Source organism: Colias eurytheme, chromosome 14 (assembly GCF_061535395.1).
Source record: "Colias eurytheme isolate Ceu_HAF_F1 chromosome 14, ilColEury1 Martin Lab GWU primary, whole genome shotgun sequence".
NCBI classification, from domain to species: domain Eukaryota; kingdom Metazoa; phylum Arthropoda; class Insecta; order Lepidoptera; family Pieridae; genus Colias; species Colias eurytheme.
Genome location: NC_142993.1, coordinates 2,239,323 through 2,262,288, shown reverse-complemented (window position 1 = coordinate 2,262,288; position 22,966 = coordinate 2,239,323). Strand labels below are relative to the sequence as shown.

At 32.3% G+C, this 22,966-nt stretch overlaps 1 protein-coding gene across 1 annotated transcript in view; it reads left to right on the top strand.

Annotated features, from left to right (window-relative positions):
* LOC149902721 (uncharacterized) overlaps positions 1-20,003 on the top strand; it is a 39,087-nt gene extending 19,084 nt beyond the window's left edge. Inside the window, exons 3-9 of the mRNA XM_090109650.1 lie at positions 128-228; positions 7,213-7,418; positions 10,805-10,945; positions 12,482-12,684; positions 14,508-14,692; positions 18,781-18,904; positions 19,852-20,003. Of these exons, the coding sequence (XP_089965776.1) occupies positions 128-228; positions 7,213-7,418; positions 10,805-10,945; positions 12,482-12,684; positions 14,508-14,692; positions 18,781-18,904; positions 19,852-19,956 (1,065 nt within the window). The 3' untranslated portion in view covers positions 19,957-20,003. The remainder of the gene's footprint in view (positions 1-127; positions 229-7,212; positions 7,419-10,804; positions 10,946-12,481; positions 12,685-14,507; positions 14,693-18,780; positions 18,905-19,851) is intronic.
* The last annotated feature ends 2,963 nt before the right edge of the window (positions 20,004-22,966 follow it).

Below are 22,966 nucleotides of genomic sequence, written 5' to 3'. Positions count from 1 at the left end.
TCATATCATGCAATACAGCTATCATAATTTTTAGGTGGTTTCACAATTTTTTACAATTATATTAAATAAACATATAATAATATAGCGTGAAATGAACAGAGTGTAACATAAATGTTGCTTGTTTCAGACTAAAACACTAGACTTAGCGCTGGTGTCAATTTATCGGGGCGGAATGGAGTTGGCGTCAGTCAGCCAATATTTTGGGTCCCCGTATAACACGACGGATAGGTAAGTACTACTACATAAACTAAATATAAATCTACGCAAAATTTTACAGATAATACGTTTTAGATAGGTAAATAGTCATATAAAACTTATAGAATTTTCTGAATGTTTCTATCATTAAGAGTACTTAAATGAATATTTTTACAAGATTTCTACCGATAAATTAGTATTTCTCGAAATATCTCGCCAATCTACCTATAAGGGAACCACATTTGAGCAAATAAATATATTTTTATTTATTTATTTACACTAGGAAACGCACCTAGCTACTAAAACAAGAGCGCAATATCCATCATTAACAAAATGTAATAAAAAGTTCAGTGTCAAACCACAAACGTAAAGTGTTCTTCACATGTTCTTCATATAACAGAGAATAAAAACTAAAACATTACATAGAGAACTTGGCTATCGCTTACCAACAAAACGCTTACAAGATGTAATAGCCACCTCAGAAGTTTTCAAAGTGAAGTTTGAGAGTAGTGTTAGGATCGCACGAACTTTGTTGCGTATAAGTGATGTGTGATAGCGGTTTAAATTATATTTGGATAATAATCCACATTCAATTTTGAGATAAATGATAAGGCATTTGTAGATTGACTGATTTTAACAGTTCGATTCAAACTTAATGGCGGTTCTGAAGTAAGCTGCGAATGCATGTGCACGCAGATTCGTACCTTAACGTCCTCCCCGCTGATATCTAATTTTTTTTCTGCGCATCAGATCGTTCGATGTTCCGAGCCGCCATTAAATTTGAATCGTACTGTATTGAATTAAAATAAACTACGAAGCAACAAAATGAGCTGTTCCTATAACGACACTATGGTAATTAACAGCAAAATATCTATGCATATAGTAGGTACTATCTGCATGATAAAGTAAAAAAATACACACACACAGACACATTATAATACATCCAAAGAATGCCGCCGAAGGGAACTCCACACAATCCCATTCTACCCCAAGTAAAGGTTAACAGCACGTTAACAGCATAAGCTTAGGAACTGTACTGACATACTACGACTCTATATAGCGATATTGTTTTATCAATAAGTGTTTTTCTTTTAAATTATCTTCTATAGAATAATGATAACAAATAAAATCTTTATACTATGCTAATGCCATAATATAGTGACATAAACACACGCAAGCTGTTATCTATTGCACGCCTCATAAGCGAAGCGTTGAGGTGGGTACTACTGTCACTTCGCGCAAAACATCTGATTTTTCAAACTTAAAATGTCTTTATGTATCATACATTGCACTTGTAAGATAATACATACACACACATATTAAGAAAAAACACTATTTTTAACGTTCATGATATTTTTGATGTCATTTTTGTTATTTAAACTAGTTAAAAAACAGTTTAAAAAAGTTCTGTCTTGGACGTCCGTGTGTCTGTATGTGCGGATCCTTTTTCTTGTTAACACGATAGCGACCGAAATACTTTACTAATCGAGTCTTTTTTTTTCTCTTACGCTTGAGTATGCTCAGGAATAGAACCCTTTCATTTTTCAGGGTCTGATTCGATGTGGTTTAATTGTTATTAAATAAACAAAAATAATAATTAATAAATATTTATTTAAAAAAAATTATGAGGCGTGCACTTTTGGATTTTCCAAATTATAATTATTAATAGTTCATGAATATGTCATGTTTATTAATAACTAGCGGTCCGCCCCGGCTTCACCCGTGGTACATATTTCGCAATAAATGGTAGCCTATGTTCTTTCTCAGGGTCTAAAGATTATCTGTGCCAAATTTCATCAAAATTGGTCCAGTAGTTTATGCGTGAAAATCATACATACATACATACAAACCTTTCCTCTTTATAATGTTAAGTATAGATTTAAGTTTATGTTTTTAAACAAATTGTTTCTTTAGCTTAGTCCATCCACCATTACAAATGTTATTTTGAGTGGATGCTCCGTTTTAAGAAATGAAAACTAAAGGATGTTCTTGGAATAAAGGCTTGATACTCTTAACTGAAAGGATAGTAAAGAGAAGTATAACGATGCTACGTGGCTGCTCTTATCTTAAACAATAATTTATATATTATTATTTATATAAAGGATTGAGTATTAGTCTATTTACAATACACAAAAAAATCTCCATACTAATACTATTATAAATGCGAAAGTAACTATGTCTGTCTGTCTGTTACTCAATCACGCCTACTGAACCAATTTGCATGAAATTTGGTATAGAGATATTTTGATACCCGAGAAAGGACATAGGATAGGTTTTATCCCGGAAATCCTACGGGAACGGGTTTTTCTTTGAAAACGCGGGCGAAGCCGCGGGCGGAAAGCTAGTAATTTATATATTTATATAAAGGATTGAGTTTATGAGTCTATTTACAAAACACAAAAAAAATGTCCATACTAATATTATAATTGCGAAAGTAACTCTGTCTGTCTGTCTGTTACTCAATCACGCCTTAACTACTGAACCAATTTGTATGAAATTTGGTATAGAGATATTTTGATACCCGAGAAAGGACATAGGCTACTTTTTACCCCGGGAAATAGGATAGGTTTTATCCCGGAAATCCCACGGGATCGGGAACTATGTGGGTTTTTCTTTGACTGCGCGGGCGAAGCTGCGGGTGGAAAGCTAGTATATTTATATAAACGATTGAGTTCTATGAGTCTATTTACAATACACAAAAAAATGAACGTATATTGTCTGTGTTTTTCGTATTGTGTCCTTGTTTTAGCTCAAATAAATTATTTTCATTCATTCATTCATAAAATAAGTAAATATACTCGTAATATATTACGCGATGTTTCACAGAGTTAGTAAGATAGGTATAATTTCATTCGAACCTCAAACAGAATTTTAAGAGAAAATCGTTTAAAACCACCTTATTCTCTTTGTTACACTTTGACATTTTTAAAAAACCACTTTAACCTAAAAACTCCCGTTGATTGTTTAATGGCAAAGTTCCCTGAAATTTACCCAAAGTAAATTATAGATTTTTTCTACCTCTCGAAGAGTATCAGCGATTCGAATTTCGAACACAGTGTTGCCATTAGCGGTTCCCAACTTCCACACCTATAACTTAGGTATCGTACTTCGCTAAGAGCGAGTTAAAGATTAGTATGGAACTCAATTAAACCAACAAAGTTCGCGGGCTCGCGATCCGTGTAATTAAATTTCTGCTACCTAAGTGCTGCGTGATACGAATCGCAATGGGTACCACGGTAAACAGATACGAACAGTAGGTTAACTCCCTACAAAACGTTCGAAACGGCTTACTCACACAGACATAAGTATCGTCGAGATTTCTAAAGAGTTCTAAATTTAAGTTTATTGTACTATGACCAAGTACAAGTATATCGGACAATGATGATTCGCAATTACATGAAACCAAAGAGTTAAAAGAAATAGACTATTATTAACAATGAGAATTACCATTCACACCGGTGGATTCGTCCATCCTTGTAGCATACTTCTAAGTGGATGCCTAATTAGGAGTCAATTCGAACGATTTGTAGGGATTTTCGCTACTGTTAGTATCTGTTTACTATATAGGTACTCAGATATCTCCAAATATATATTCGTCTTGAACTTTTTGGTTCGCTTGAATAAGTTCTAATGCGTACAAGCCATTGTAAAAGTTGTATTGCTGTTGGTGTTACTGCTTTTATGCGCTCGCTACGGGCTCGTACAAGATAAAATAAAAGTTTATGCTAGTAACAGAATTCTATCTTATCAACGTAGAGTGGAGACCAAACAGTACTTGTGGAACGCCGTTTCTCGTATCTACGAAGCGAAGAATATTGATAAAGGAAATTTATTTAAAAATAGTAAATGCACTCATTTTTGGGAGACTGAAATGGATGCGCAACTAAAATGGATGAATGAATAGAAATATTAAAATTATTAATTAATTTTCAATATTTTGTTAAGTGTCTCTACAAAATTAAAGTCAATAAAACTTTTGTTTTTCCTCTTGGTTGAATTCATGTCTGTTAGGTTTATTTTATCACGTAGGTAAATAATAAAATATAAACACTAATATCCCAGAATTCTCATTGCTTTCAATCTTTTCGCATGTAAATTATAGCAATGCAAAGACACAAAGAGCAGGAGCTAAGCTTTGACTTATGTCAGATACAACGTGCCTTGCGTGTAATCTCTCAAACGAAGTCCCGTATTCGCTCGTGAAAATAGCACACAAACATTCGTACATCTTAGTATTTCTTTGTTTGATTCTACTCGTGTAGAAATGATATTATACAAAAAAAATATGTGGTCACCGGTTTATGTAGATGATTACTAAAACAAAATGAACCATTGTGTCAATGAGTATAATGTTACTCCTATCATTTTTGAAAAGTAATAACTAGAATGTTTAAACCGCGTTTCATTTCTATTCGTATTTCTTTCAAAAGAATGTTCTAGTAAATGTTAATGCCGTCGTTACAAAATTTTATTTTTTAATTAATATTAGATCTTAATACTATTATAAAGGCGAAAGTTTGTATGGATGTATGGATGTATGGATGTATGGATGTATGGATGTATGGATGTTTGTTACTCTTTCACGTAAAAACTACTGAACCGATTACAATGAAATTTAGCACACATATAGAGGGTAACTTGGATTAACACATAGGATAGGTTTTATCCCGGAAATCCGACGGGAACGGGAACTATGCGGGTTTTCCTTTGAAAACGCGGGCGAAGCCGCGGGCGGAAATCTAGTCGATAATAATATATTGTACGCATGTTTTATAGCTTGATCAGTGTATATTATAGTAAGGTTACCTACCTATTTCAGTCGATAGTATCCTGATTGTTACCATAAAACAACAAATATTCATTGTACTAAATGCAAATAATCCAAATAAATAATGCACAAAAGACTTAGCAGGTAATTTATATTTATTATCTTACCATTTCTACTTTACATTCAACAAATTGTGCTAATTATTCTATAATTGCGCAATGAAAAATGATCACGAATACTCTCGCGTTATTTCTGTAGCGAGGTAATTTCAGTATAGACATAAGTTATAACTTTAACTTGAGTGTTTGAGTAATGCATTAGCGATGATACCGTATAACTTGATGTTGTTGGAAAGTTATGAGTTATATTACTGTTTAAATCCAATTACTGTATCCAATTTATGGTTTAATATTTCGTTTTATTCATTAATCTATATCTCAGGTATATACCTGAGATATAGATACATATGTATCATAATATCAGCATTATGCGTACTTGCATTATTTGTAGTGTGTAGCTAGTATCCACAATATAAGCAAATGTTAGAACAAGCTATATTGTGTAGGTAATTTAATTTATAAATCATCTCACTTTGACTACCCACCTACCTCTTAAACCTCTATTTATATTCAGCACGAATTTAATTTAATATTAGTTCTAAGAAACCTAGATTGAATTATTTCTACGCAGATTATTTGATTAAGGGATAAATATTAAAGTCTGGATTTCGCGAATTAAAATGTCAACAGAGTATGTAAATTGTGTGTCATTTGTTTGACCTGCTAGCAGCCCTAGAAAACTGGGTTAGGGAATCGATTGTAGCAAAGAAAGAAAAAGGTTCCCTCACAGTTGGCGGTTTAATTCCCGCCTCGAAGGTAATCCTTTAAGATGAAACTTTGTAAAATAACTTTTCTATGAAACTAGCTAGAACCACGAAATCGTGTTGAATAAAAAACGACTCTACATTTTTTAATGCGTCAATATTCTACCTTATTCGATGTCTAATAACTTTTATATTTGTGTAGTTTTCTTATTGATAGTTTCCTATAATTTCCATACAAAATAAAATTTGTCCCTGTGTAACATGCTTTTTTTAATATTTATTTACATAACGTTGCTGCGTTACTTGTTCAGAGTGAACCATCTATTCTATTTAAGATATTTAAAAAAATTATGGAATTATTTTTTACTTGATTAATAATAATATACTAAGGGCCGATTTTTCAATGCTTGGATAAAACTTATCCGTCCAATAAAGTATTAAAATGTCACGTAAACTGTCAAATACGGACAATTAGAATACGTTTTTAAAATAGTAGTTTTATACATTATTCGACGAATAAGTTTTATCCAAGCATTGAAAAATCGGCCCTTGTCATTTATCATAACACCTTCTTTATCTATCTCTTGGTCTAATAGAGATAGTTTTAAATTTGAATAGAGTGTTCTACAAACCTACTGAAGCAGTTTTGTAACAAAGGACAATCGAAATAAAATCTAAAAGTTTGAATATTCATCACTCGATCACGGTCGGCGAGATAGATTGCGTTAGTTTGGTACTTAAATAAACTTTTTTGAAATCCATTAAACTCATAAATATGGAAGAGCTCTGAAATCTAGAGCACATTTTTAAAATTACAATCGAGTGTGAAATTACATAGCTTTATTTATTTCACCTGGGACCGGTGTAATTGCTTGCCGAATAGTTCGGCTCACTTCAAATAGCAAAGTTTTAATAGATATTCCGCTTTTACGTACACAGCTATAGAATAGAATGAGGCAAGATTTATACCATTATACTGCTTCATTATGTACACTCTAGATTCTATCAAAAGTTTATTGTGTAAATTACTTGATTGATAGTTCATCGAATACATATTTTTTTTGTGTATTAAATCGTTAAATATAACCAGTTTTTAGATTCCTTCCCTATAGTTATAATAAAGAGTATAGATTTGACGATTTCAGTTCTACATAATTTTATTAAGATTCCTTACAAGAGCCTATTGTCCGATTATTCATTAAAGGATATTCATTGTCAAGGTCCATTGTTGTGTGAACAGAATGTTGTTAGTTATGTGTTTATTAATTATTACTTACAAAAAAGAAAGCGCATTTACTTTATAAACTGATAATCTTGTACTATTTAATCTAACAATTATATTATGCATCAGCCGTAAAAAGATATCCATAACAAATCCACAATTTACCTACTATCAAGGAGCATTAAAATCCCACATTCGTTACAGACAGGTGAACCTCAAGATCAGTTCACAACTGTTAACCTGCTTCAACTGGAGCATGTCACCACAGAGTGAGATGGTGGTCTTCGCGCGGGTCAGTGAACCCGCTGTAGACCTGGAGACCACGCCACCTGATGGTCCGTGGTTGGAGGCCACGTCCGCGGCTGTGCCGTGGAGCCTGGGTGTAGATATAGGCATTTGGAATGCTGTAGGTAAGTAGTATTGAAGTTTGAAGTTATAGTTCGTCTGTAGAAGCAATTGTGCTGATAATGATACCGTAAGGTGAATAGATATTGTTTTGTATTTATATTTCTCATAACTTCCATTTAAGTAGCATAATATCTATTTATTTATAATTCATTGATTGTAGGTACATTATATGTTAATTATGATATGCATTGAGCAAATTAATTATTATTTATGGTTTATTCCTCTGTTATGACACGCCACATAATATTATGTAATAATCTATTATAATTTAGAAAGTAAACAAGGAATATTAGTAATACATAATTATAAAAAAAAAAACAGAAGCATAGACTGTACATAACGCTGCTTTTCCAGTTTCTATAGTGATAATGGTTAATTGGGTAAGTACATGATTAACGTATTCTGTGAAATCTATTTGAAAACATAAAATTAAAAGATTTTAAAAAGCTCAAAAATAAGGAAAGTAGAAGACACAGATTGTGCACTACTACGAAATTATGGCCACGTCCAAAGTGATTATAAGTGTAAAAACTTATCTAACACAGATTGAGAATACATAATGTAAAACAGCTCAAAACGTCAAAGCCACATCACGACCACGAACTCGAAATAACTTTTAAACTCCTGCTTCGAAAACTTAATCCTGAATCGCAACTAAGATGAATCTCATAAGAATGCGGCTTCCAACTTTATAACTGATATTTATATTTGCCTTGAAATAACTTTTAGTTACCACAGGGGAATATCAATGTATTAATGCGAAATCAAAGCCTGTTTTAGTTCATTCGTGAATGGTTGTTTATAAATATTTAAGAAGAATTCCTTCCAAATCTCAAACTATACAAGTAGACACTGTTGCTAATCCATAAAGTATTCGAGGATTCTGGCGTTTTTCGGTTCTATATAAAATTGTATACAGATTGATAAATCGATACATGGAAAAACTATTTCTTGAGATCTAATCATAATAAAATAAAAATTACTATCGTATGATCAAATTAACTATAATAATTATCTATTTTTAACTCATCTCATTGCATTATTATAACGTTATTTTCACTACGATCTCAGCGAAGCTTTATTTGATTTAAACTTCATCGTTATAAATCGTCTCAGTTCATTTAGCATTCAAACGAAATTGAAACTATAAATAGCGTTATATCCTCGCTCTACACTAACACAATAACCATAAAGAAACGTTCATTTATCAATACTCGCATATCTTTAAGTGAATAAACCTCGCCACTGTTTTCAATTCAGGGTAGATTTCATTTAAAATATGGAAAGCTGTTCTGGAATCTATAATTAACTTAGTGAGACTAAAACGATTTTCGTGGTAAAATATGTACATATACATATATTATTTTCTTATTATAAGGTAGATTCTACATCGTGGTTATATTTTACTTGAACTTCTTCTATTTCAAACTTAGGTTTCACATCATGCTCAGCTTTCACGAGAATTATGGATATTTTGTCCACTTTAGCTTTAGCGAATAGATCCTATATTTTATACGTAACCAATAAATTAATTCGGATTCTGTATTAATTATTATGTATTTATTATATTATTTCTGACGAAATTCATTCATTTAGAATCGAGTAATGTTATCTCATAATCCAATGGGATAAGTCTTTAAATTATTTTATCCGGGCTCTACTAAAAACTTCTTTTTCGGCATCAGTTTTGTAGAAATTTTTCGATTGCAATCATTTGTATAGATTATACGGATAACTCCGATAAATGTTAAATTACAGTCGGATAAAGACAGTTTTCTACGTAGTATTCAACATAAATTATTTTACATAAACCCCGCCTCAGGCAGCTACAAAGCTTCGTCAAAACGCTCCACTCCCATAGTTTAAACATGAAAGGGAAACAAATTAGCGGAAGGATTTGCGTTATAATTGTATCCATTTTGAATTTGTTACATTCTGAAGTTATAAAGTGAATTATTAAATTTGCAAATACTTGATTTCTTAAATTTCTAGGAAATGAACTGGTACATAGATAAATCCATTGCACAATACATTTTTGATTATGGTTTACAACAACGTTTACTCTTTACACTGAACGACTTCAACGTTAATAAAACAACTTATTTTTTTCTGTCAAAATTGTTAGCCATTTTGGATTAGTCTGTCAGTTAAAATTATAGCAGTGAGTCTGGCAAATTCGCTGTCAGTTTGAGTAGATCGTGCTGCTGTCAAACTACGCCTCTGTTGATTTTATATGAATTCAAGAATGTTAAGTTTAAAACTATAGGTATAAAAAGTCTCATAATAGTAAGGGAGGCCAAGAGGGGATTTTGGGATTTACTCGAGCGCGTCAGATTACTATAAGGGACGGTACCTTAGCTATTCATTAGTACCTCTAGTCAATATGAGCAGTTATGGTTGGTGGGTGCGCTCAGGGGCCCCGCTGGAAAATTTGAATAATCCATAATTCCCTAAGGTTGAGCTCGAATCGTCAGATTAGCGAAATGGGGACTTCTTATATTGTAATTAACCCCCCCATATATTAATCTGACGCGCTCGAATAATATTACTTTAATTTTTTACCCTTTCTTCATAGCGATTAAATCGACACTTAAATCGTCAGATTAACGTATACTTTTTTTCAGTGACGTCCTGGAGCATGCAAAATATCAATATCTAACGCGCTTGAGTATTTCCAAGCCAATTTTTTTCTTTTTTAAATTAAAAAAAATCAAAAAACCCTTCCCCACCGCTAAAAGTGAAAACATTATAGGACCTTTTTTTCTCGCTATGGTCTAATCTACCAATTCTAATAGGTTCCCGTGACGCTCGAGTAAATCCACATTTAGCATCCTGGGCTCCCCTACTATAAATATAAGGGGAATGTTCCATATAGATAAATATCTTTAAAAATTTTAAAGAACCATTTTTATAGATATTTTAAAATTTATTTTACCTGTACTGAAATGAAAATGAATTACTTTCATATTTTGATCGTAAATGTAATCTCATACAAATTACCAACGAAGATAGCTATCTTCTACATCTATTAATTTGAATTCGAATAAAACTCGAATGTTATTAGATGCCTTCTTGGAGGTTATTCCAAGAAGGCATCTAATAACATTCGAGTTTGTATGTTAATACATCACATGAAAAGGATGAAAAACCATTTCACTTCTTTATTAATATTAAACTTATTTGGATTTAGATATATTATTTTAATTAATAGTAGATACTAGCGTACTAATTTAGTAACAATAATTTTAAATTATCTCGTTACATTGTACATATTATACTAAAGTTTACAAATTGAATAACTTTTAAATTACATACAGTCACTCTTTATTTCTATGAAGTAGTAATTAATTATTATTATTACTTTTTATAATTATATAAATGTTTAAAGGTTGGGCCGGGTGGGGAGAATGGGGGCCTTGTAGTAAAACATGCGGGGGAGGGAGACAGACGCGTCGGAGATACTGCTCTAAACCCACGTGTGAGGGATACGGGGAGCAGTGGACATCATGTAACTCCTTCGATTGTGAAGGTGAGTAAAAAGAGTGTTATGCGAAAAAAAAAGAATAAGTACAGTTTTTATAAACAGTTTCTAGAAGGTTTGGAACTATAGAAGCCTGCGAGGCAGTTCTCAAGGCATTAATTAGTTAGATTTCGTGTTGCTATATTTGTTTTTTTTTTATTTACCTTTGGGAAATAAACAAACTGATGTAGAAATAATACTACATACCTACTTACTTCTAGCAATATAGGTAAGCAATGTATTGTGAACATATGAATGAACTAAATAAAACAATACAAATAAGATTGTTTGTTATTGGTTTTTTCTCTTTAATATGACTGCAGTCTGCAACATATTATAACAAAAATCTCTGAAAAGAAAAATATATGTAGGAGTATTACTGGCTGGTAGAAGTATAACTGGCTGAATATGGCCATCCGCCCATATATATGTCCAGAAGTTTTATCGCCCAGTGAACCGTAAAAATGAAACAAGAATATATCAGCTGTAAACACTCGCAAATAATACACTTTGACAGGGCAGACAAAAAGTTTTATATGGGCCATCGAGATCAGACGATCTTTATAACAATTCATAATAGGCGTCGATGTTCCAGAATAAACACATACGAATATACTTATTTTTAGAATTTTTCTTTGAAGTACTCGACTTTGCACAGGGTTCTAAAAATATATTATACCAAACAAGCCAATATAATTTTATTATTTCTATAAACTATAACTAGATATTAACATGCTCACATTATTCTTTTTAAATACAAAGAACCTTAAAAACAATTAGAATTAAACAATTAGTGTCCGCGATAGAGAATACACAATAAACCCGCTCGCGCCAAGCTTGGCATTCGAAATACTAACGATTAATTTTATCTGGTTCTTTCTGTTATATTTATTAATATCTTAGAACTAACTTCTTCTAACTTAGAAATTGGTCTTTAATGTCAAAGACCAATTTCTAAGTTAGATTTATTAGTTTCTTTGCATACGGTCACATTTTTACTAAAAACTTGTTTATAACAAATTATTTGTCAAAAATAAAAGTATCTTTGGTAACTATACATCTCTTTAAAGGTACAATAAAACCGCTCGCGCCAAGCGCACGGCGTAATTTCCAACCCCGCTCAACTCCCGCGTGTCAGACCGTGTCACGCGTTCATTTTACGTTCAATTCTTATCTACACACTCTCTTTCTTTCTGTTACATGGCTACCCTAGTTAACATTATTAGTTACTTTTCTCACATTATTATAGAGAAAAAACACACCTATCGAATTACTAGTTTCTTTAAAATTACATAATCCTTTATACCAACACATCCAAACTTTTGATCAGGTACAATAAATCCGCTCGCGCCAAGCGCGCGGCGTAACTTTCACCCCACTCAAGCGCGCTGGGCCGCGTGTCAGACCGGCCTCACGCGTTAACTTGGCATTCAAAATACCAACCATTTTCTAAGTTGCATTTATTAGTTTCTTTGCATACTATAAACTATGGTTCTTTTCACGTATTTCTATTAGTATATTTGGTATCTATACATCTCTTTAAAGGTACAATAAACCCGCTCGCGCCAAGCGCGCGGCGTAACTTCCACCCCGCTCAAGCGCGCTGGGGCCGCGTGTCAGACCGGCCTCACGCGTTCACGCTACGCCCGAACTCCTACATTTGGATCGCTTCTTCCGAGCTTTTCGCTGCGGGGAAGGCGTTCCCGAGGGAGTTCACTTTGTTCCTGTCCTTGAGGTTGCGGCCTGAGGTAAGTGTTGACTTGTAAGGTTAATAAAGTGATTGTCAAATTAGGTGTTTTATTTATTTTGTTGTTTTTCCGGGCACGTATCCGTGAGCTTTATATAAGCGAACGAATATAGTGCGTTCTTATTATGTGAAACATAATATTATGTGTTACACTGTCCGTAAACTTTATATAAGTTATGATGAATTTAGTGCGTTCTCTTTATGTGCCACAAATTATAGATAACACAATATAAAGATATTGTATTTAAAACCTCTTACAAAACTCGATCGATAACACAGAAGACACTATTTTTTATTCTCAAAGTAAATTTAGCTTAGTGCTAGCTTTCTATGTTCATGTATAGTAGAGCAGCATGTAGAGACAACTAAATTATAGAGGAAAAAACTCTTAAATTTTAACGTAATTAATAATTAAAAATCCGAATTGTATAATACAAGTTCAAAGGAATATTACGAAAGGTTATTAATAGATTAATTAAATCCTGGTTTCATACAAAGCGATTAGAAATTATCTTCCAACAAATAAATTACTATTAAGGCAATATGTACCTTCAGGCAATTTCTAAATATTTGCATAATTTTATGAAATTCAAAAATTTTCTCTTACAATTCAAATTTAAATAAATTAATTATTTATAGTTGTTTTTTTTTTTTCATATTTTTTATCAGAATTTCAATAGCCTTATTAAGATTTCATCCAAGAAAGTTAATTTTGTTTTTAAAATTCCATTTTTAAAGCTTATTAACATTGGCACCAAGTTTCTCATGCCACTGAACTTTTGTCTTTGTCTAAAATAAACTACTAAAGCTGTACAAAGTTTGGTATAAAATATAACTTGAGATCATCAGATAAAGGTAGACGGAATGCTCAATATCTAGGCAGCTAAATTTGTATTAGAGCAAATTTTATAGAAAGCACATTCATAATTGCAGTCCAGAGCAACATGCTGGCGCGAAGATTTGCAAGGTGCACTATTGTCGTTAAAAAATTGCTATTTAAAACATATTCCATGTGCATGTATACGATTTCTTCATCAAGAGTGCAGTATAATAACGTCAACAGACTCTTCATGAAACTGCCCAGGTTCTGTAGTGCATCTGGCATGTTTTAGGAGACGAGGGTCTCGGATTTCAGAACCATAATGCGATCTCGAATCGCAAGTTTTTGGGATAGAAAGAGACGCTCCAGTAATAGTATTCTGGTGGTCTGTAACTCGTTTACTCGTTTACTTCCGTACTGGTGCAATGTTCATGCATCACATTATGTACCTATGAAGTCAAGGGAATATAAAATGATGCTCTAATTGTTTTTAATTTTAATTTTGTACAATTCTACTATACTGTATCTTCCATAATATGGGAACACATGTCCTGAAATAAAACAATTTTATTATTTTTATTTATTTATTTAGAACAAAAAGTACGTATAACGTACGAGTACGTTGTCCCACTAGAGCGGGGGGTACGGACGAGAGGGCGGGCCATCGCGCTCTATATACCTTGCCGTGCTCTTGTACGACTCTATCTAGCACTATATCTATCTTTATACATAATATGTAACGTACTGTATAAGCACACGGGTACATTACTCACTAGAGCGGGGGCTACGGGCAAGGCACGCTGTTCTCGCTGCGCTCGCGGCGGCGCTCCGGCTCGTTCCTGTCACTCGAGCTGGCGGGCGGCGGGCCCTCGCAGTCTATATACCTTGCCGTGCCCTTGTACGACTTTAGGTGGCATCATATCTATCGTTACACATAACATTATGTAACGTATTGTATACGCACATACTCATGTGCTTATAACGTACTCACGTTACCCTACTAGAGCGGGGGCTACGGGCAAGGTACGCTGTTCTCGCTGCGCTCGCGGCGGCGCTCCGGCTCGTTCCTGTCGCTCGAGCTGGCGGGGCGCGGCGCGGCGCGGCTCGTGCACGCGGGCGGCGGGCCCTCGCAGTCTATATACCTAGCTGTACCGTTGTACGACTTTAGGTGGCACCATATTGCTATCAGGTAAGTGATTGAGGCAAATTTGGTGTTTGTGTCTTGTATGTGTGAATTTAGAGTCAAAGGATGTTATAGCCGTATGTTTCTTCCAGTATTTTTGCTTTATAAAATAATTATATGCATGGAAATATTTCATTAGATATTCTCTTTGTACCAAAAAACAAATTTTAATAAAGTGTTTAATCATGCTGTATACGATATACCTATTTGTTTCCATTGAAAATATTATGCAACATAATCAATAAAGTTAGGAATTCAACTCCACTATAATTTTACAAACAATCGATATTCTAATTAAATTCCATTCCGCAATTTCTAGTGCACAATTTATCACAAAATAGCTAATATTAATTCCCACGTAATATGAGCACTTTATAGAACAATGTTTACGTTTAAAATGTTCCAACTTGTATATAAAATACCTCATCTCGATCGAGGGAATATAACCACTTCAGGTGTTTGCTTTAAACTTTTGGAAGTAAACAATTTGTTATTGAACTCTCTAACAAGCATCTTTGTAGTTAAGATAACATTTCTCGACTAAGTTCTATAAACTTTACAATAACTGACAGACAAGTCAATCTGTACTCTGATATGCTGCTAAAAAAATATAAGTATCTTAATTGCATATTTGGTCTGCCTTTGCTTTGCTTAAGTAGTAGGTTATTATATAATTATAATTTATAAGTTTTTGAATTAACAATTAGTAGCTTTATACAATAAAACATATAATATAGACTCTACAGGTATACCTATATTTTTAGTAGATATGTCTTTATGTATTTCTATGCATGCATATGCTATCGTACCACTGATACCTATTTTCCTTCTTGTTTTTTCTATCCGTATCACTGCATAAAGTAAAATTTATTTTTGAACTCATCTTTTTCTTTAACGTTATTCGCGTAGTGAAGTAAACTAAAAGGATTTCTAATTTACTTTTGTAACCATCTTTATTCTTCTGGTTTAATTAAAATATAACTAATGGATACAGCCTCAATTAGTATTTGAATAGCATCGGATTAAAAATATTTCAATCAAACCTTTGATCTCGTAAACGAGGTCGAACTCTTGATGAAAAGTTAAATATTAAATTTGTTTCTGTTCGACCGTTAGTGATCTTAAATTCCTTTAAAATTATACTAAAAATCATTGATCATATTCGATAGTAAACATTAACGTAAAACAGTTTAGAAATATTTTCAAAGCGAACCGAATGAAAAATGTATATTTGCAATCGAGCAGATATCGCATTCTGAAGTGAAACTCGAAACCCCAGGGAAATTTTATTCTGCCCATGATGTGGGTTTCAACCCAACTTTTGCAAGTTAAAAATAGTTAGGAAATGTGCTTCGCGAAAAATTGTTGCGTTATTTTGTTTGCTCAACGGGTTTAAGTATTGCAATGAAATCATTTCACGAGGTCAAAGGCTGTTGAAATTGTAATTTGCGTATCTGAGAGATACTTTAGTGCCTCTTAATCCAAGTATTAAATATTTTTAAATTATTAAATTACGAAAGAGATAACTTTTTTGATCTTCTCGTTAAATTATAAAATATTAAACCAACGAAATGTATCAAGTATTTGATTAAAAACGCGCTTTTATAATACCTATAAAATATTCTTTCATATATTTTATTTAGATTTATCACAAGCAAATATTTTAAATATTATATCTAATTTGCTGTTACTAAATAATTTGTAGTCATGTCGCCTCTTTCATTTTATTGTAAGACGATTTCTCAAGAGAGTAATATATTGAACTGAATTATGAATCCCAAGATATTAGATACAAATCTAAAAAGAGAGCCCGCTTGAAACCTGTAGTTTGATACGCCTTTATAGTAATCACAAATAGACCGGGAGATACTGACACAAAATTTCGAGTCATTTGTAACAGGATGGCGGTTCTACAGGGGTCTAAGTACGCAATGACAAAAAGAAAAACGATGGCGTGAACGCTGGTACCGGCGGCTTAGTCGCGTGGGCGTTAGTCGAACTCGTCGGAAAATAGCGAAAGTCAAACGATTTGTAACAGTATGGCACTTATTTTTCCTGTAAGTTTGAGGATCAACAAATATAAATACAAAATTTCAAAGATCTATGTGTTGGAAATCTTCACTTATATAAATTAATAATAAATTAAGTTTTCAAGTATGACAGCACTTTTTCCCCCTACTAGAAGTATGGCAAATATAATAATGGTCACATTTTATCAAATACTCTCCAAAAATCCAAATGCAATACTGGTACAAAAAGTTTGGCGAAATAAAAATTTTTTGCAGATTTTCGGCGGTATGGCGACCATTTGGAATCATCCGAAAAGTATGGCATGGCGATTTTCGTAAATGGCTGCACGACGATAGTTACCTGTGCAAAAGTTAGCCTGGTACAAATGGTTGAATGATTGTTTTATTTAAATCAACACATTCGCATCGGTATGGCGGGCTGTAAGTCACACCGGAAAAGTATGGCATGACACTACCGCCTACTACTTTTTTATGGGCTATCGGTAAATTCTAAAATTTTTGTGTTACAAATCGTTTGACTTTCGCTATTTTTCCGACGAGTTCGACAAACGCCCACGCGACTAAGCCACCGGTACCAGCGTTCACACCATCATTTTCCTTTTTGTCATTGCGTACTAAGACCCCTGTAGAACCGCCATCCTTGTTACAAATGACTCGAAATTTTGTGTCAGTATCTCCCGGTCTAAAACACGTTGGTATACAGTGCAAAACATTTTGTAGCTAGCCATGAATATTTGAATGCTGAACTGTGCCATAATCTATACTAATATTATAAAGCTGTAGAGTATTGTTGTTTCTTTCAACGCGCTTATCTCAGGAACTACTGGTCCAATTTGAAAAATTATTTCGGTTTAAGATAGTCCAATTAATAAAATAACTAATTAATAAGTGATTTTCTCCATAGTCTCATGTTGTTGAAAAAATGTAAATTATATTTTAATCTAGGTACGTCATTTTGCGACCACCGTTTGCCTCCGTGACGTTTTTACTGTTATGTTCCTCGCAAAATAGCTGTACCTTTGCGCCAATTTTTTCCCCTTTCGCGTAATGAGGTCATATATATTTCCCACCTCTATAATATGTAGCTTAACTACATACGCAATAACTCATGTCAAGCAATTGTAAGCGCAGAAAGGTGGCGTACCCTGGAGTACAATATTTAGCAGTGAATAATGAGGGACATGATAAAAGAAGTAAATGCAATTCACGACAAAGGACGTGAATTGTGTTCGCTTTAAAAGCATTGTGTGGGACACTTAAATCACCTCACATTATACAAAACGCCCGAGTTGTGTTAAGGTTAAATGGCTTTCTTTGAACTTGCAAACTAATTTATCTTACTATACTGTCTACTGATATACTATGACCATTAGGGGAGAAATTGATACCTATTATGATACTGGTAGAGCAAGGCTTACCAAACAATAGAGCTGTATTGTACAATTAATGTTGGATTAGTTTACTCATTATCTAGGCATGCTGAATAATTGGCCCGCAAATTGTATTTGAAATTAGTTTTCGATGTATTTCGTTAGCATATCAATATCGATGTTTTATGTTTATGCTTTCGCAGAAATGTATGTCGCAAACAGACGCGACCCGGTTTAGTTGAAGCTTTTTTGCGTAGTGCTTTTATTATTTTAACGTAAGCATATTTATGGATTAAAATATGAATAAAGGTGAAATAAATAATCAACTGAACATTGAAAAATGCATGGTTGGAGCTTTTCTATAGTAATTTGCATGAACTTTTCAATATTAGACTTTTTATTTAATCTAGAGCACAATACAGAGATTGTTGTTTGACTTATGAATGTTAATTTAATAATTTTTATTGTTTAACATACGGATGCAAGTATAAGCTGGTTATTGTAATCGGTTATTTAAAGTAAATTTAAAGCAATAAAAACAATCAATATTACATGCTATAGAAAGAGATATCTACAACTTTTATGTACTTGTTTTTTTTTTTTTTTTCATTAAACACTCACATAAAACTACCATCAATTAAAAGGAAAATAAGCTTACCTTTTAATATCTTTCATGTAAGTTATTTATTTCTAGCGTACACGACGACAACACGGTAAGGATATACGTGGACTGTCGATGGCTGCGAACGGACGTCCTCGAGAAGGACGCACTGGACACCCCCAGGGATGCAGATCTTATTATCGGCTATCTCTTCTCGGTATGTGCCTTTATTATTATGAGGGATAATTTATGAAGACCTTTTGCGTTGAATTTTTTTTTTTAATCAGTGTTGGGTGGGGAGGTTCATTGCTTATGTTTTGTAGTTTCTAAATTTATGATTCAATTAGTTATGTTTCAGTACATTTTTTTTTTAATTTAATTTAATAATAAATCTCCGTTGAATTTCAAGTTATTGAAGTTAGTAGGAATTAATATTTTATTTTTTTAGAATAAAGAGATATCTTGTCTATTAAGTTTCCTGGAAAATACCTATAAGGAAATCGAAATATTTCCACTCTCCAAATTGGCAAAGTTGCTACATTTTATTAATCTCCCATTTCGCTAAAAGCCCTGTAAGCAGAAACGTAAGAAAATTTACAATAAATCTTGTTTACGACGCGATTTGATGAAAATAAAAACCGGAAAATTAATTTCCCCGGATGACATAATTTTCCTGAATAGTATAATGTATCTTTTTTTCATTATGCTCACTTTTCGTAATGAAACCGTTAATCATTTTTATTGTCAAGTTATTTTCGTGCCTTATCGTAATTGTGTTTTGTTTTTTGTTAACTCGATGGACTTTATTATGATTTTTTGTTTCAATTACAGTTCATTTATATTATGTTATAATATTTAGATAGTGTTGTTTGTACGATGATTTGAATCTTAGTATTTATGATGTACTTTTCAGTTTTTATTAGCGCTCTTCTTAATGTTTCTTACGATGCATGGGGAAAATTTTCTATAAGTCATGATTGTTATATAATAAACTAGTTAATTTTCCATTTGAAAGAGTGTCATTTTCTATAAAGGATGTACTATATTTAATCATTAAATAATTGGCTTAATTTTTTTTATTCATAGTTTACAAATACATTTAAAACGATACACAAGCTACAGATAAAATTGGCAGTAACCAAACTAATACGGTTATACATACAGGGTGATTTGGAGCAATTAGTGCTGGTGCCAAAAGCGGGCCAGGCTCATAAGCAGTGTTCCAGCCAAGCCAGCGATATGCCTCCATATGTTACACTAAACACGTAACTGAGATACTTTTATATACATTGTGATAACGAATACTCAAACAATTTTAATGTGCATGATTGGGGTTAACAATAGTTTGATGTGTGAGATTGAAAGATATTATTATTCGACTTTAAACAACATAGTCGATGACTATGGGCTTATGTTTTGCCATATCAATGGTCATACAAACTGTATTTTTTATTAATTGTCGTTAAATAGCGTAAAATCAACATTAAAACTGAAATCTTTGATGGACCGAATTTACATACGTAAATAGATAACACAGCAACACTTTTATAATTCAAAACGTACTTCATAATATTTTAGCATTCCAAATACGTAATATATCTCTAATGCTAACACGTTCACCAAAATATGTATTTACTTAATTTTTGGCTACCATAAGGGTGCTTTTCCACTAATAATGTGCGAGTGTAGTGTTTGTAAATAACCAATAGTATAGCTTCAAACGCTAAACGCTTAAAACTTTAAACTGAATGAAGTGATATGATTGGTTCTTTACAAACATTCCTCGCTACACATCCTCGCACATTATTAATGGGAAAGCACCCTTATATGTGTATAACACAAATGTGGTTCCTTACACCTGAATGTAAAAATAATTGTTTGAGTATTCGAGCGGTCGATAAAGAATACATGTGACAATTAAATGTAAAACTGACTGAAGTAGAAACATTCACTGTGAATTTAACGTTTGAAAATGCATTTGCGACTGGTACAAAGAGACATTACCCCTTTGAGAATGTTCCACGAATAGTAATTTTTAATATGAGGTATCTCTATTTAAAATTACTTTTCATGATACATGACCTTAATTAAATTTTAAATTGTATGGATAAATTTATGATTATATGGGTTAAATTGGATTCGAGACTTGCGCATTTCGTAATATTTTTACAGTTTTTTGTTTCAAAATATTCATGGTGAGTTTTTTTACTTATTCCACTACTTAACTAGGTTAATTTTGTTTTCTTTATTATTGGATTAATGTATGTAATTATTAATTGTTACTATAGGTACTTATCTGTTGTATTATATGATTATAATTGTGTATAAATAAAATCTTTTCATACTTGTATTTTGTATTAAGCGCTGAAATTTGTTTTGCAAATATTGTGTTAAATATAAAGTCAAATAAACAACACCTCTTGTTTATTTCAATTTTTACGTGTAAATAATTCGATGCCCTAGAATTTACCAACACAAAACGAAGCAATTAAAATGTGTTTTCATAAAACGTAAAACAGATATATTGTGAGATACATACGAACAAAATATTAATTGAGATGAAATAGTAATATATTCATCAATTTTTCGTCGACCACCATCGACAAAATTATTTTCAATTGATTCTTAAATTGATGTGTAATTGTTAACATTTAATTGTAATCAAGTAAATGTTGCCCCTGTTAATCAATACATGAATGAATTATTCATTCACAAGGATCTTTACTCATACAGACAGACAGATTGACATTTGTATTAAGTATTATGACTATAAATTAATTAAACTAAAGTCAATCTGTCTGATTAAACATTTAAAATACCGAAACATACAACAAGTCTGAAGAGCGAAAGTCGAAGAAGCGGTGGTTACAATGGAAAATGCAAGTCAACCCGGACGTAAAGCTAGTTAAGAATAAGTCTTAATATGTATAATTCTTGCATCGTAACTAAGAACTGAACTAGTGACTCGTAATGTATAAAGTATTTTAACTTCCATAAGAAGTAGAGCATGACATAAGTGTGCATAGTGTTTTATAAAGTTTACTCTAATCGTGTTAACTAAACTATTAATGTAATTAGAACTTATTTAGTATTTGTGATATTGATAGGATAATTCATGCTAATGTTATTGTTTAGCTATTTTTTTTTTGTGTTAAACCTTTATTGTACAGCGTGGAAGTTTCTGGTAGGTACACCAAAGCTCAATCAGACAGAATTGTAGATCAATATGAAAAATATAATATTTACCTTTTTCCTCCTTATTTTTTAAAAGTAAGTCTACTTTTCTAATATTACCAAAAAAATTTACTTCATTTTGTTTCATAATTAGTTTTGAAAATTTGTCTAGAATTCTTTAGCAAATGAAAATTTTTCTTAAATTAATATACATAATACTAAAAATCTGATGCTCTAAAAGTCTACATGTATATAGTTAAGCTGCTCCACAAATTTTGACTCTGTATAAAATATTTTAAAGATTGTATAATGCGGGCTACTCACATACCAACATTAGAGGCAATATTGGAATTGCACCCTTAATTGGCTTCTTAATTGTGATGTGTATAGGCAAGCAGGGGCAATTTAGAGAACAACTGAAATCACTCTGACCGCCGAGAACCGAAATTGTTCCAATATTGCCCCTACGGCAGGTACGTGGTAGCCGGCTTAATTGTCATAGACTTCATAATACAACAAAAAAATGTGGCTACAACATTAGTCATTTAATATTTTTGTAGACATCAATTTAAATTGCGCTAACAATGTTCAAAATAAGCCTCAACATAAATAAGAAAAGATTATTTCGCATTATGTATGCCTTAAATGTTATTACGTTTATTATTTTTGTGTAAAATTAAAACTCGGTCTGTATTTTGTAATTATATTTAAGACTTGTATATATTTCTCTGGGTAAACAAATAAATGATTCGTATGCTATGACTTTGTTTTATTTTTATCCCACATTTTATTACTATTTGCTTAATTTTTACTAAATATAATATACTTACTTATCCAAAATACTTACACAAATGTTCAAATGCTTTTGAAAAAATCGCTTCAGTAAAAATACAGTGTCCTTTGTTATGCCTTTATATTTAAAGTAATATAAGAAACCGCAACCTGAAATATTTAAGTAGGTAGTAGAAGTAATTTTAATTTTTCATTAATGTTTAAAGACGAATTTAAGTCAAAAGTTGATTGAATTAAGATTGAAAATGAATGTTGCTTAATTCTGTTATCATCAAACGATTGTATTCTTAAGTAAAATATTTTTGGGACCTTT